The 12361-nt window shown below is 50.7% G+C and overlaps 1 protein-coding gene across 1 annotated transcript; it reads left to right on the top strand.

Moving 5' to 3' along the window:
* Nucleotides 1-3249: 3249 nt before the first annotated feature.
* Nucleotides 3250-12013, top strand: Rflnb (refilin B). The gene is made up of 3 exons (XM_031353337.1): nt 3250-3617; nt 6090-6199; nt 9038-12013. Exons 1-3 carry the CDS (start codon nt 3408-3410, stop codon nt 9366-9368), a joined length of 651 nt encoding a protein of 216 aa, XP_031209197.1. The 5' UTR covers nt 3250-3407; the 3' UTR covers nt 9369-12013.
* Nucleotides 12014-12361: the final 348 nt, after the last annotated feature.

The following is a 12361-nucleotide window of genomic DNA, read 5'->3' as shown; positions in this document are numbered from 1 at the left end:
GCAGCAGCCATGAGGGGCTCTGCTTTGCCCTTGTCTGACTTAATTCCCATTTGGGCATCACTTTATTAAGTGCAAAAAGAAAACAGAGGAAAACAAACCCTACAAAAAAAAAAATGCAGGCTTGGCATTCATTGTCAGGCAGCCTTTGTTCCCGAGGGATGCTGGGAGAGACCACAGGCTGGAAGCCCCGTTCTGTGAGAACGAAGTGCCTCGGTGATCTGGGCCCCTATGGGTGATGAACCTTTTCTGAACAGACAGCATTTAGATGAGGCCAATCTCTCTTTAGGCCCCATGGTCTCTCTGCACCTTGCTTGTTTTGTTGAACTTACCCCCTGGTTTCTACAGATAGCCCAGCTGTTCCTCACACGAAAGCCTGTCTCCAAAACTGGGCCAGGGTGGGTCAGGGGAGAATCAGGTACCTCTTTCTTTCCCCTGCTGGCTTTATTTTACTTTATTTTAAAGCAAGGTCTTGGTATATAGCCCTGACGGGCCTGGAATTTCCCCCAAGATTTAATTAGGATATTCTGAGCAACATCCTGGGGGAAACATCTGGAAGAAGATGTAAGATGGTGAGGAGTGTGTGGAGCAAGGCTCTCTGAAAGGCTCTGGGAAGGACACAGTTTGAAGCTGGGTGTAGCGGTTCACACCATAATCCTAGTACTTGGAAGTGCTAGGCTGAAGCAGGAGAACTGTCTAGAATTTCAGGCCAGAAACTTTGTTGTCGTTGTTTTTGAAACAGGCTTCTCTCTGTCGCCCAGGCTGTCCTGGAACTAGCTCTGTAGACCAGGCTGGCCTTGAACTAATAGAGATCCACCTGCCTCTGCCTCCCAGGTGTTGGGATTAAGGGTGTGTGCCAACAGAGCATTTTAGGTCTAAACTCACTGCTCAGGGTTGCAGGGGTAGAGCCCATTTCCAGGGTCTGAGTTCCAAGTTCACAGGCACTATTACATGGCAAATCCCCTCTGGAACACTGAGCCAGCTGTTTTGATGTTTTCTCATTCCAAGAGCACCTCTGTTCTCCAACTAGGAATGCCAGGGGTCCCAGACAAGGCCTGGGCCAGATAGTATTATTGGCAGGAGATTTATGGATGATTCTGGGGTCTGCATGGGACAGAGGTTCACCACCTTGACCTCTGCGTCATCAACAGTCCTAGGTTTGATTCGCCTCCAAGCCCTGCTGACTTCTGCACACATCAGTATTAAGCAGATAGGGAAGGGAGGGAGGGGGAAAGGAAGGAGGAAGGGAGGGAAGGGGGGATGAAAAAAGGGAGGGACAGAGGGAAAGAAGGAAAGACTGGTGGGTTGCTCAACTCTTGCTTTGAGAGTTGTTTGGTAGATCTCCAGAGGCAGGAGGATGCCCTGTTTGGTCTGTGACTGAAAGAGTTGGGAGAGGTCGTTCTTGGTGGTCAGACAGAATGCAGAAAGGTTGTAAATCAGCTACTCCCTGGGTCTAGGTTGACGGCTGCTACTCCTGGATCTCAGAAGCTTCTCTGACATCCTGAGCCAGCTGCTTACTGATCACCGGTGCCAGTGAGGACGTGTGCCAAAAACGTGTCCCCTTGAATTCTCTCGGACCCTCGAAAGCTGGCAGCTTCATACTCTCTTGCTTATGCTAGCTGCTTTGATGTCTCCACGGGTCTTCTGCCAGGATGTAGATCAGTATTCAGAATAGTGCTCAGAGGGTGGCAATGTAGTTTCTCAGGCTCTGGAGTCAGCAAGTCCCAAAGTAGCCACCTCCCAAACTGCCCCACAACAATCTGCACCGAGATGGGGCGCAGTTGTCCCGACTCAGCATCTGAGCTTTCTCTGTCTCGACTCCAGCTCTTCTGGCCCTGTCAACTGCCACCTTCCTGGTCATCTCTCCCAGTCTGACCAGCCCACCTTTCACACCCTCAGAAAACACAGAGGTTTCTCCTCTGATGTGGGGGATCCAGTTCTGCTAAGGTGTGCAGATGTTGGGATCCACAGGAGTCAGGAAGTGTGACACCACAGAACGTCCTTGCATTAGACACTTGTCCAGTACCATACACTGTGGATTTTGTAATCTATTCCCACGGGCCTTGAATGAATGAACAATCTCCCAGCACAGCCCCCTACGGGATGTATGTATCCTCTGTAGAAGGGATGGTCCTGGCTTTCAGTTCCTAGCAAGCTGCCTTCTACCCATCACGTGATAAAGGCAGGTACTTCTCTCTCCATATCTCGGTAATCGGTAGAATGGGTAGAGAGAAAGGAAGATGGAACTTTGCTGGCAGATCTAGTCACTTTGAATATATATATATATATATATATATATATATATATATATAACAAATCTGCCCAAAGCAGGACAGATGATCTTTGTTTCTGCGAAGGTAAGCCAGGGAAGTCTTCTGGTGGGGCACATGGTGCTGGGTGTTGACCCCCGGACATCTCCATGAGAGAGAGAGAGAAAAGCATTGAATTTGGGCACACCGTCAACTCAATTAGTTCCCACTGAAGAAGAGCTTCTCTGTCAAACCTATCAGGAAGGTCCACAGCCTGTTTGTTGTTGGGTTTAGGTTTTGTTTTGTTTGTAGAAGGGATCCCCTCTGCTGGCACAGAGGGAAAGCTCCTGTGAGTGTATAAACTGTGCTCCTCCATAAGGGGAATATTGACCTGCTAAGAGAGCTGCTATGTTTGCTGGTCTCTCTTGGAGATCCAAGCCTGTGACACCCTCAGAACTTCCCTTCCTGGCCTGGTCACAGCCTGTTCAGCTGAGCCCGGGACCAGGGAGTGATCGACGCCCCCAGGAGTTCGGAAGAGTAGGCCCTCTCTCCTCCGGGGCAGACGTGAGAGCCAGAGCAGGCCCCGCTGAGCCAACAGGCCGCTGGAGCCATACGAAGCGCATTAAGTATTAATAATTTCCAGTTGTTTGCTCGTCCTCTCTCCCCACGCCCCCCCTCCGGCCTCTGCAGACTGGGACTCAGTTTTGGCTCTAGGCTGCCAGATCTAGAGATATTAGCACCTCCCGGGGGCCGGGGGACAGTGCAAGGGGCAAGGATCGCCGTAGACCACAGGGACAGGGTACGGGGCCGGACGAAGCCTCGCAGCCTTGCCAGTGGACGACGCGGCCTGCCGTGGGTGGGGGCTGGGGGGGAACCCCGTCGCGGGAAGATCGGCGCCCGGACGAGCTGGGCGGCGCGCGGCGGGAGCGCAGCGGCCCCTGGCGCTTCGCCTCTCGGCGGTCACCGCGGCTGGGCCAGCCCCCGGGGCGGGGCGGAGGGCGGGGCCTCGAGCGAGCGCGGCCGCCGGCGACACCCGGACAACGCGCCGGCGGCGGGGCAAGGAGGGCAGCCCAGAGGGCAGCGGCCCCGGCCCGCGTGTGCGGCCCTCTCTAGCACTCCAACACCGCGGCGGCTGTGCCGGGCCCCGCCACACGTGCAGCTATGGTGGGCCGGCTGAGCCTGCAGGATGTCCCCGAGCTCGTGGACACGAAGAAGAAAGGCGACGGCGTCCTGGACAGCCCGGACTCGGGGCTGCCCCCAAGCCCTAGCCCCAGCCACTGGGGGCTCGCAGCGACGGCGGGCGGCGGCGGGGAGCGCGCTCCGGTAGCAGGGACGCTGGAGTCCGATGCGGCGGTGACCCCTGTAGTCCCGGTGAGTTGCCTCGTGCGCGGACTTCTCCCTGTCCCGGCCCACCCGCAGCTCTCCCCGGGGACTCCCCAGGGCTCGATGTCGCTGCGGCCACCCGCCCGTCGAGGCGGCGTGGCCATCCCCGGGAGCCGGGGCGGGAGCGTAGCGAGAGAACCTGGCCAGCTGGAGCCAGTGGCTGGAAAATTGTCATCGCCTGGGAGGCGCGGGAGCCCCGGGAGAGGCGAGCCGCGGTCTCCTCCCTTCGAGGTGGCGGCCCCCGAGGCTGCCAGGCTGCGGCTCGACCACATTCCTGCCGGGGCGGGCTGGGTGGGGCTCCCGGGACACGGACAGGGATCCTGGCCCTCCCCACCCGGGGGCCCACGCCCCGCGGCTTTGCTCCCAAAGCGGCCTCCTTCTGCCGGGACCTGGGAGAGGGGTGTGCTCTGGGCTCCTAGCTCGAGGCGGATCAGCCTTTGGGGGTAGTCACACGCGAGCCTTCAGGGTCTGGTAGGTCTTTTTCCCAGCCAGTGTTCTGCACTTAATGAGATCAGCGTCCTCCAGGTGGCCAGGGCTTTGAAAAGTATTAATCCTTTTCCTTCTTTTACTTTAAGCTCTTTGCAAGAAAAACTCCAAGTCTGTTTTGCCTTGGGATCTGTTCAGGTGGTGGTGTTCAGAGCAGAGCTCCAGAGAGGCCACATCCTGCCTACAGTAGAAGCTCAGAGTAGGACTGAGGGATGGCTGTGACTGTGCCTCCCCGTCGGGAGGTCAGCTGCAGTGTTGTGCTTGCAATCACATTGGAGCTTTCGTGAGGTGGGGGCCTTCTTGACCTCCTGACCCCGTCTCAGCAAAGACCAGCACATCTTACTTCCACTCCAAGGTTGCTTCCGCTTGGCCTTTCAGTCTCTCTCATCTTTCCTGCTCTGATCACAGATCAGACACTCACTGGTGCTTCTGACGTGGATTCCTCCACCTGACATGAACCTTGACCCTGACCTTTCCCATCCAAGTCCTGGTGGCCCTTCCATGCTCGACTATGTGGCCTCCCGTGGGAGCTTTCTCAGGCTTGTTCCAGAACCCGTGGCTTGATATCCAGCCTCAGTGTCTCACTGCTACTGACCCAGTAGCACACTGACTCCCTCCTTGGATGCCCAGGGAATGTCTCTGTCTGGGGAGCAGGGATGGGGATACAAAGGAGGCAGGACAGGGGAAAGCAGTAAGGCTACCTGGGACTGTGAGAGAACTCTGTGGCCACACCTCCTGCACTTCCTCTATCCACTGCCTTTAGCTTGAACTATATCCCCTCCCCCAACAGGGTCTCACTGAACTCCATCCCAGCCCTGGAATGGTATCCCACCCAGCTGCCCACTATGCTTTTGGCTTTTGCATCTTCTCCTGGTAACACTGTAAAGATCTCAGAGCCAACCTCCTCTGTCCTGGGGTGGGACTGTCTCTTCCACACCCTGGCACAAATGTAATTCTTGCTCTTAAATTAAGCAAAGAAAATGACAGCTCTCAGAGAACCAGAGAGCACAAGGGCTGCAAGGTCCCTCCACACTGTGTTTATCTCTGCACCGGAGCACAGAGGGGGACTAGAGAGGGTCACCTGAGTTTGCCTGATGAGTCAAAGCTTCACTCCGCATACTGAGCTTTCTGGCTAGTAGAGGCCAGTGTGGAGTGAAAGCATCTTCTGGGCTCCACTGTTAGAGTTGTGGGGACCCTCTGTCACAGATGGCTGCCACTCTATCGACCCCAGAGGCAAAGGAGGTAGGGAAGCAAGGGTGGATCTTTACCTTAAAAAAAAAAAATCCTGGGTGGTGCATTCCTTTAATCCCAGCACTTGGGAGGTAGAGGGAGCCGGATTTCTGAGTTCAAGAGCAGCCTGGTCTGCAGACTGAGTTCCAGGACAGCCAGGGCTACACAGAGAAACCCTGTCTGGAAAAAGCAAAAAAGAAAACAAACAAACAAAAAACAAAAAAGAAGTCCTGGAAGCTTCTTCTCTCGGCATTAGGATCTAGCCTTTCTCTGACTATTGCTGGGACAGTTGCATGGGGGCAGGGGCTCTGCAGAGTTGAGGATTCTGAAGAGTTAAGTCTGAGTCGTGGGGCTTTCTTACCACAGGGCTCTCCATCAGTCCGGATGTGGACATGATGTGTTCATCAGGTCAGCTTCCTCTTCTACCTTTCACAGACCGTTGGTGATGAGAAGGGGGCACCCCTCCTCCGGCATGCAGATAAGGACATAGGGAGCGTGACACAACTCGACTGCGGGCACAAAGCACATTTAGGATGGATAGTACCTACTGTGCACATGAGTGCACATCACTGAGAAGTAGGGAGGGGTGCAAGGTTGGTCTGGGATTTGAACCTTGTCTTCGGGTGCCCTGTCTAATGCTCTTTCCATGCCATGAGCCAGCCCTATCCTTTGTAGATCCAGACTGTGGTCGCCACTCAGGTGGGGCACTCATAGCTCTATTCCTTCTCTCCTCTCTCCTGGAAGAACCCTGCATCTCTGACCCACTCGCTGGCTGCCGTCTGCTCACCGAGACTCTGTCCCCTGTCCTTCGGTGAAGGAGTCGAGTTTGACCCCTTACCTCCAAAGGAAATAAAGTGAGTATGCTGATCTATTATAATTTCTTAAAATGTTACCAAAAAAAAAAAAGTCCCATGTATAATTAATTGCTCATTGTCTTTTAAAAGGTTAATTATGAAAATGCACCGAAGACCATTAGTAGTTTGACTTATTTTCTTATACTCTAACTAGTTAAATATATCGGTAGGTACTCCATTACATAGCCAGTCAAAGTTTTGGGAACGGATCTTGTTATGTCTCATTAGCTGGCCTAGCATTCACTCTGGACCTCAGGCTGACTTTGAGCTTAGGGTGGTCTTTCTGTCTCAGCCCCCTGAGCGTTAGGATTATAGGCATACAGCATTATACCTAACGTGGACACTCTTTTTAAGTGAGATTTTGTGATAAAGTTCTGCCATGTGCTTTGTGCATTCCATATACCATGCCTTGGGGAGCTAAAGATTCTGTTGAATATTAATTCTTTTTTTCTAGAAGTCACGCATCTCTCTATCCCCACCCTCCACCCCCACCCCCGATGAAGGTGCTATGACCCTGTCTTGTGTTATGTCACTGGGCAAGTCCCCTGGGAATGACCTCAACCAGGATTATCGGGGGTAAAGAGTTGTGGAGACATTCCAGCAAAGAGCTGTCTTTTTAGGGAAAGGAATTTTACTTTTGGTGACTGGGGGTTTTGTAGCTGCAGTTTCAGTTGCTTGAACACAAAGGGGCCTTTGATAAGGAACAGAGGGAGGCTCACCCATTCAGAGGTGAGCAGGTTAGGCTTTTAGTCCCCTGGAGCTTGTATTTCTGACAAAACTGGGACATGGCTTGGTGACATTAGCTCCCTTCAGAGTCTTGTGACTCCGGGGAGAACAGACACAAAGCTGGGTCACACTCATGTGATGCTTGTGGATGCTGATATCTGCTGCCATGTTAATGCATCCAAGTCGTCACTGTGATGATTTCAGAACATGTATTAGCCCCTCCACCACGAATGCCCCGTATACCTACAGTCCCAGCCAGCCCTCGGGAGGCTGAGACTGGAACATGGTCTACTTTGCAAAACCTTGCTCCAAAATGGTAAAATAATTGACAATGCCGACAACAGTGGTGGTGGTGGTGGTGGTGGTGGTGGTGGTGGTGGTGGTGATGGTGATGGTGATGATGATGAAGATGAGACAACTGAGGGATGCAAATGGCATTAGGGTTATAGTTGACTTTCAGTAATAGGCTCAGGTCCCAGGGTCTCCCAGAGTTGGGAGGTTCCTGAACCATAGTCAAGGTAGGCCAAACTCTGAGACCATGGCTATAGCCAAACTTTTAGAAGCAGCACTTAGCACTTCTGGAATTCTTTCTCCTCTCATTCAAGAGCTGGCTGGTCCTGGAGCAGGTAGAGAAGCCCTTTAGCCCCACACAGCAGCCAACTCCACCTTGTTCCACGAAACAGCTCTGCTTAGGATAGATGTATTCAGAGAACAGTAACGTCACCACATGGTGTCTCGGTTGGGTTTCTGTTGCTGTTTCAATAGAGGCTCGAAGCATACCTATGCACCATGACCAAAAACAATTTGCGGGGAGAGGGTTTATTCCAGTTCACATCGTGAAGGGACGTCAAGGCAGGAAAGCAACTTAGAGGCAGGGACCATGAAGGACCTCTGCTTACTGGCTTGCCACTCCAGGCTTGCTCAGTTTGCTGTCTATGCACCCGGGGACCAATCAGGGATGGCACCGCCCACAGTGGGCTGTACCCTTCCACATCAATCACCAACCAAGACAATGCTCCACGTGGTTGCCTATAAACTAAACTGATGGGGTCATTTTCTCAGTTGAAGTTCCTTCTCAGGTGACTCTAGGTTGTATCAAGTCATCAAAAAAAAAACAAAAACAAACAAACAACAAAAAAACCGCACTTGAATATGTTAACATGCAATTATGCATATTAAGAAGCCTCTAAGGGCCGGGAGAGATGGCTCAGAGGTTAAGAACACTGATTGCTCTTCTGGAGGTTTTGAGTTCAATTCCCAGAAACCACATGGTGGCTCACAACTATCTGTAATGGGATCTGATCTTCTCTTCTGGTCTGTCTGAAGACAGAGATGGTGTAGTCATATAAATAACATAAATCTTTAAAAAAAAAAAAGAAGAAGAAGAAGAAGAAGAAGAAGAAGCTGCTAAGTCACTGGACAATGTCATCTTATGGGACCACTATCATATATGTAGTCAGTCACTGAACAAAATGTCTTTGTGCTGTGTGTGATTTAATTACCCCAATAGCATCCGCTGCAAGTAAGCGTTTCTCCCTTTGTTTTCAGGCACTCTTTATAGAAGTGTAGGCAAGTTAAGTTGATAGACTAAAGGCTTCCAGCTTAGGTAAACTGGAATGGAATTCAGTTGCTGTGGAAATGGTGAGCTCACAGTAAACTTTGGAAGTCTATGTGCTGCTTTTAGGCCCCAGCTCAGGCCTAGGGGTTTAGCTCAGGGTTAACGTTCCTGCTTAGCACTCAAGACCATAGGTTCTATCTCCAGCCCTGAAAATCCATCCATCCATCCATTCATCTATCCATCTATCCAACCATCCACCCATCCACCCCAGTCTATCACTCAGGGACAATATGACCCTCCTCTCTGCATCTTGCTTTCTTCTTCCAGGGTCTTTGGGAAGATCCAGTTAGGTCCTGTGACAAAAGTGACCTTAGGACAAAAGTGATTGGAGTAAATGCCTCTCAAAAAGGACTCCCATAGACTCTGCGCTGCTTCTCCCTGATGCAGCCAGGGTCAATCAATGTTTGCACCCCAGGAGAGATGAGAAATCACCCTTGGGACCCCATGCTCCTTATTCAGAGGGCAGCCTCATCCTGGCTTCTCTCTCCCCACAGGTATACCTCCTCAGTCAAGTACGACTCTGAGCGGCACTTCATCGATGATGTGCAGATGCCCCTGGGCCTGGTGGTGGCTTCCTGCAGCCAGACAGTCACCTGTATCCCCAACTGCACTTGGCGAAACTATAAGGCCGAAGTGCGCTTCGAGCCTCGCCCCAAGCCTGCTCGCTTCCTCAGCACCACCATCGTCTACCCCAAATATCCCAAGACCGTCTACACCACCACTCTGGATTACAACTGCCACAAGAAGCTGAGGAGGTTTCTGTCCAGCGTGGAGCTCGAGGCCACAGAGTTCCTGGGTAGCGATGCGCTATCCGATGAATGCTGACTCAGCTAGCTTGAGGTTGGACCAGCTGTTCATACACTGCCCTGGTCCCCAGACCACCCTGGACAAGCTGGGTAGCATTGCTCTTGCACATCACCCCAGCCCCAGAGGGATCTAACCTGGAGATACCTCTAAGCCTAGCTGGGGGAAGATGTATTAAAAAAAAAAAATCACTGCATTTTATAATAATAGAGAAACTCAGCTTCGTTAAAATTTTTTCCAGATAGTTTTTTTTTTTTTAAAAGAAGCTTGTGTGTGTGTGTGTGTGTGTTCTGGTTGATTGATGCAGTTTCCCCAAAGTCTCAATTTGATTGAAAATAGAGGCAGAACAAAGGACAGTGATATCAGGGCAGTCCGAGGTGAACATGTCCTCCGTTTTCTGATGAACAAAGTGGGAAAATCTCTGGAGTAGAGAAGGTGAATTAAGAAATTTCAGCCATGCATATGTTTATTGCTGGGGGAGAAGGAGAGAGTTAGCTCGGGTAGACTGCGATGCCCATCTGTGCTCAATCTGTTCTGGGCCAGTTTTGTCTCTGCTTCTATTTGTCTTTTCCTGTTAACCCAAACTCTTAGATTTATCAAAAATCTTTTTCATGATATTAGGGGAGAAAAACAAACAAACAAACAAAAAAACACACACACAAAAGGAGATTCCTTTAAAACAAACTGTCTGCCTATTCCGCTTTTGTTGGTTGGGTAAACAGCTAGCTGGGTTCGAGGCTTCGCAGCCGACTTGTTCCCTCCGGTTGGTTTCAGGCCCAGGCTCTGGTGCAGCCCGAGCATGCTTGGCATCTGGTTAACGTCTCCCTGGGCTTGTGTAACTCCGCTCATAGGTATTTTGGGGTTTTGAAATACTTTTCCATTTTTTTTTTCCATGAGGCAAAATGCAGCAGAGGGCTCTTTTTGAGAAGAACAGCATTCTCAAAGAATGCTTTTGAAAAACATGCTTTGGGGGCTGCAGGGAAAGGGTCTCCCCTGTGGGCCACGTGCCTGAGCCCAGCCGCCCATAGGAGGAGGCAGGTTTGAATGTGACTCAGATCATCATGATTAAATGATGGACTTATTCTTTGGACTCTGATAGTGTCGAAACTGGGAGGAATAAAAAATAAAAAATAAAAAGCAAGGGCTGTTACTTACACCCAGATTAAGCTAATATGAATTCAGGAATAGGGAGTGACACGTAGACTCCACAGCCTTGCCACTGTGGTGATGGGAGACATTTCTTTTGTACCGCTGTATGCTCGGGAAGCGACTATTGTGGAGTCAGGTATGAATCAAAGACGTTTCCTAGCTAACTTCCAGACCTCAGCTGAGCCAGCTACAGCAGCAGGGGCAGCGCTGGGCAAGACCGTGCCGTGCACCAACCTGCCCCCTGCTCCGCTGCCCCTACCCTTGCTTCTTAGAATCCCCTGCCAAGCCCCACAGTGCTGGAGTGAAGGAAGTGGCCAGCTAAGTTTTATTCCAGCATTAGAAAGAACAAGTAATACATATTTCCTTTGAATACATCCAAATCATGTTAGGTGGGTTACCGAGGCTCTGCCTTCCCTTGTATCTCTGGGTCTCTGGATAGCTTCCATCTGTCCAGAAAGTAGAATGGAGAACACACTGGGCTCCTCTGGAGCCATAGCTGAGACTGGCTATCATGGAAAGCAGGTGCAAAGATAATCGCTTTCATTTAAAGACCGTGGGCTGTCTAGAGCCACAACGCCTCGTCCTTGTCCCCTGCAGATGACAAAGTCTGCTGTACTTTTCAACTCATCCCTCTGGACACAGGCCGCGGGTATCATGGTCCCAGTTGGCCAGGGTACAGCGCAGCTAGGGGACACCCTGGGATCCTCCAAGCCCCTCAGTACCACTCAGAGCAATCAGTGCTACTCGGCTTTAGAAAAACATTTATTGGCAAAAGTGGATTTTTCTATCTGACTTCATAATGTCACCGAAGCGTCAAATATAATTTCTTTTTGCAAATACAATTTCTAAATTAGGGAGATCACCAAAGCTTTGCTCTACTCCTTTGGAGACACCTGCTCGGGCTCAGAATGATATCGTGGCAGCATGTCAGGAGAAACTGCTGTCTCTGAATGCAGTAGAGTTATAAAGGTGTCCTTAAAGGGGAAAAAAAAATTCTTTTCTTGTTTTTGCCTTAGAGGGATCATGTTAAGTTCAGGCAGAACATTCTAGGTGTGGATGGAGGCTGAACCATATCAGTAAGTTGAAGCAGGCGACAGCGGATGTCTGACGTGGGTGGAAAGGCAGGTTTGTAAGCCGCTAGGTTGTTTACTACAGTCAGTTGTGTGCAGCTGTTTTGAGTCTTCTCTAATTCTCCAAACCTGCCTCGAAAGCTGCAGGCCTGGAAGCTGGGCAGTGGCACCCTGCAGCACCCTAGTGGTGGTGTCGTCCGCCCAGAGTAGTAGGTTCCGGATGGTTGGCAAAGTGGAAAAGGAGGTTTGTAAAATTCACTCACCTGCCATTCCTGAATGTGCGGGGGAGAGACTGGTGTGTTCTTGGTGAAGTTTTTCACTCCATCTCTTAAGTTATGGCTGTTGGAGATGATGTAAGAATTGTTTTAAAGTTACCTTTGACTTCTGTCCCATTTCATTTTTGCTTTGTGACTTCTCCGTTTAACAATAAATGATCTAAAATGTAAAGCCTGGGCATTTATTGATTGATTGATTGTTGTTTTAATAAGCATGTTCTCACTATGCAGTCCTGGCTGGGCTGGAACTTGCTCTGTAGACTGGGCTAGCCTCAGACTCAAAAAGGTCGGCCAGTCTTTATCTCCCAGATGCTAGAATTAAAGGCATGTTGCCACCATGCCTGGCCTGCTTTTATTTACTTATTTATTTTTTAAGTAAAATCATAATGTTGGAATCAGGAAAATGAGGAAAGCAGCTCATCATGACATCCTCCCCCCCACCCCCAGGAGCCCTGTCATTGTGACACGTATACCCCTAGGATCCCTGTTCATTGCTAGGCCAGCAATCACTATCTCTGCA

Source organism: Mastomys coucha, unplaced genomic scaffold (assembly GCF_008632895.1).
Source record: "Mastomys coucha isolate ucsf_1 unplaced genomic scaffold, UCSF_Mcou_1 pScaffold5, whole genome shotgun sequence".
NCBI classification, from domain to species: Eukaryota; Metazoa; Chordata; class Mammalia; order Rodentia; family Muridae; genus Mastomys; species Mastomys coucha.
The sequence above is the reverse complement of the archived record's forward strand: the minus strand, read 5'-3'. Positions and strand labels throughout refer to the sequence as shown.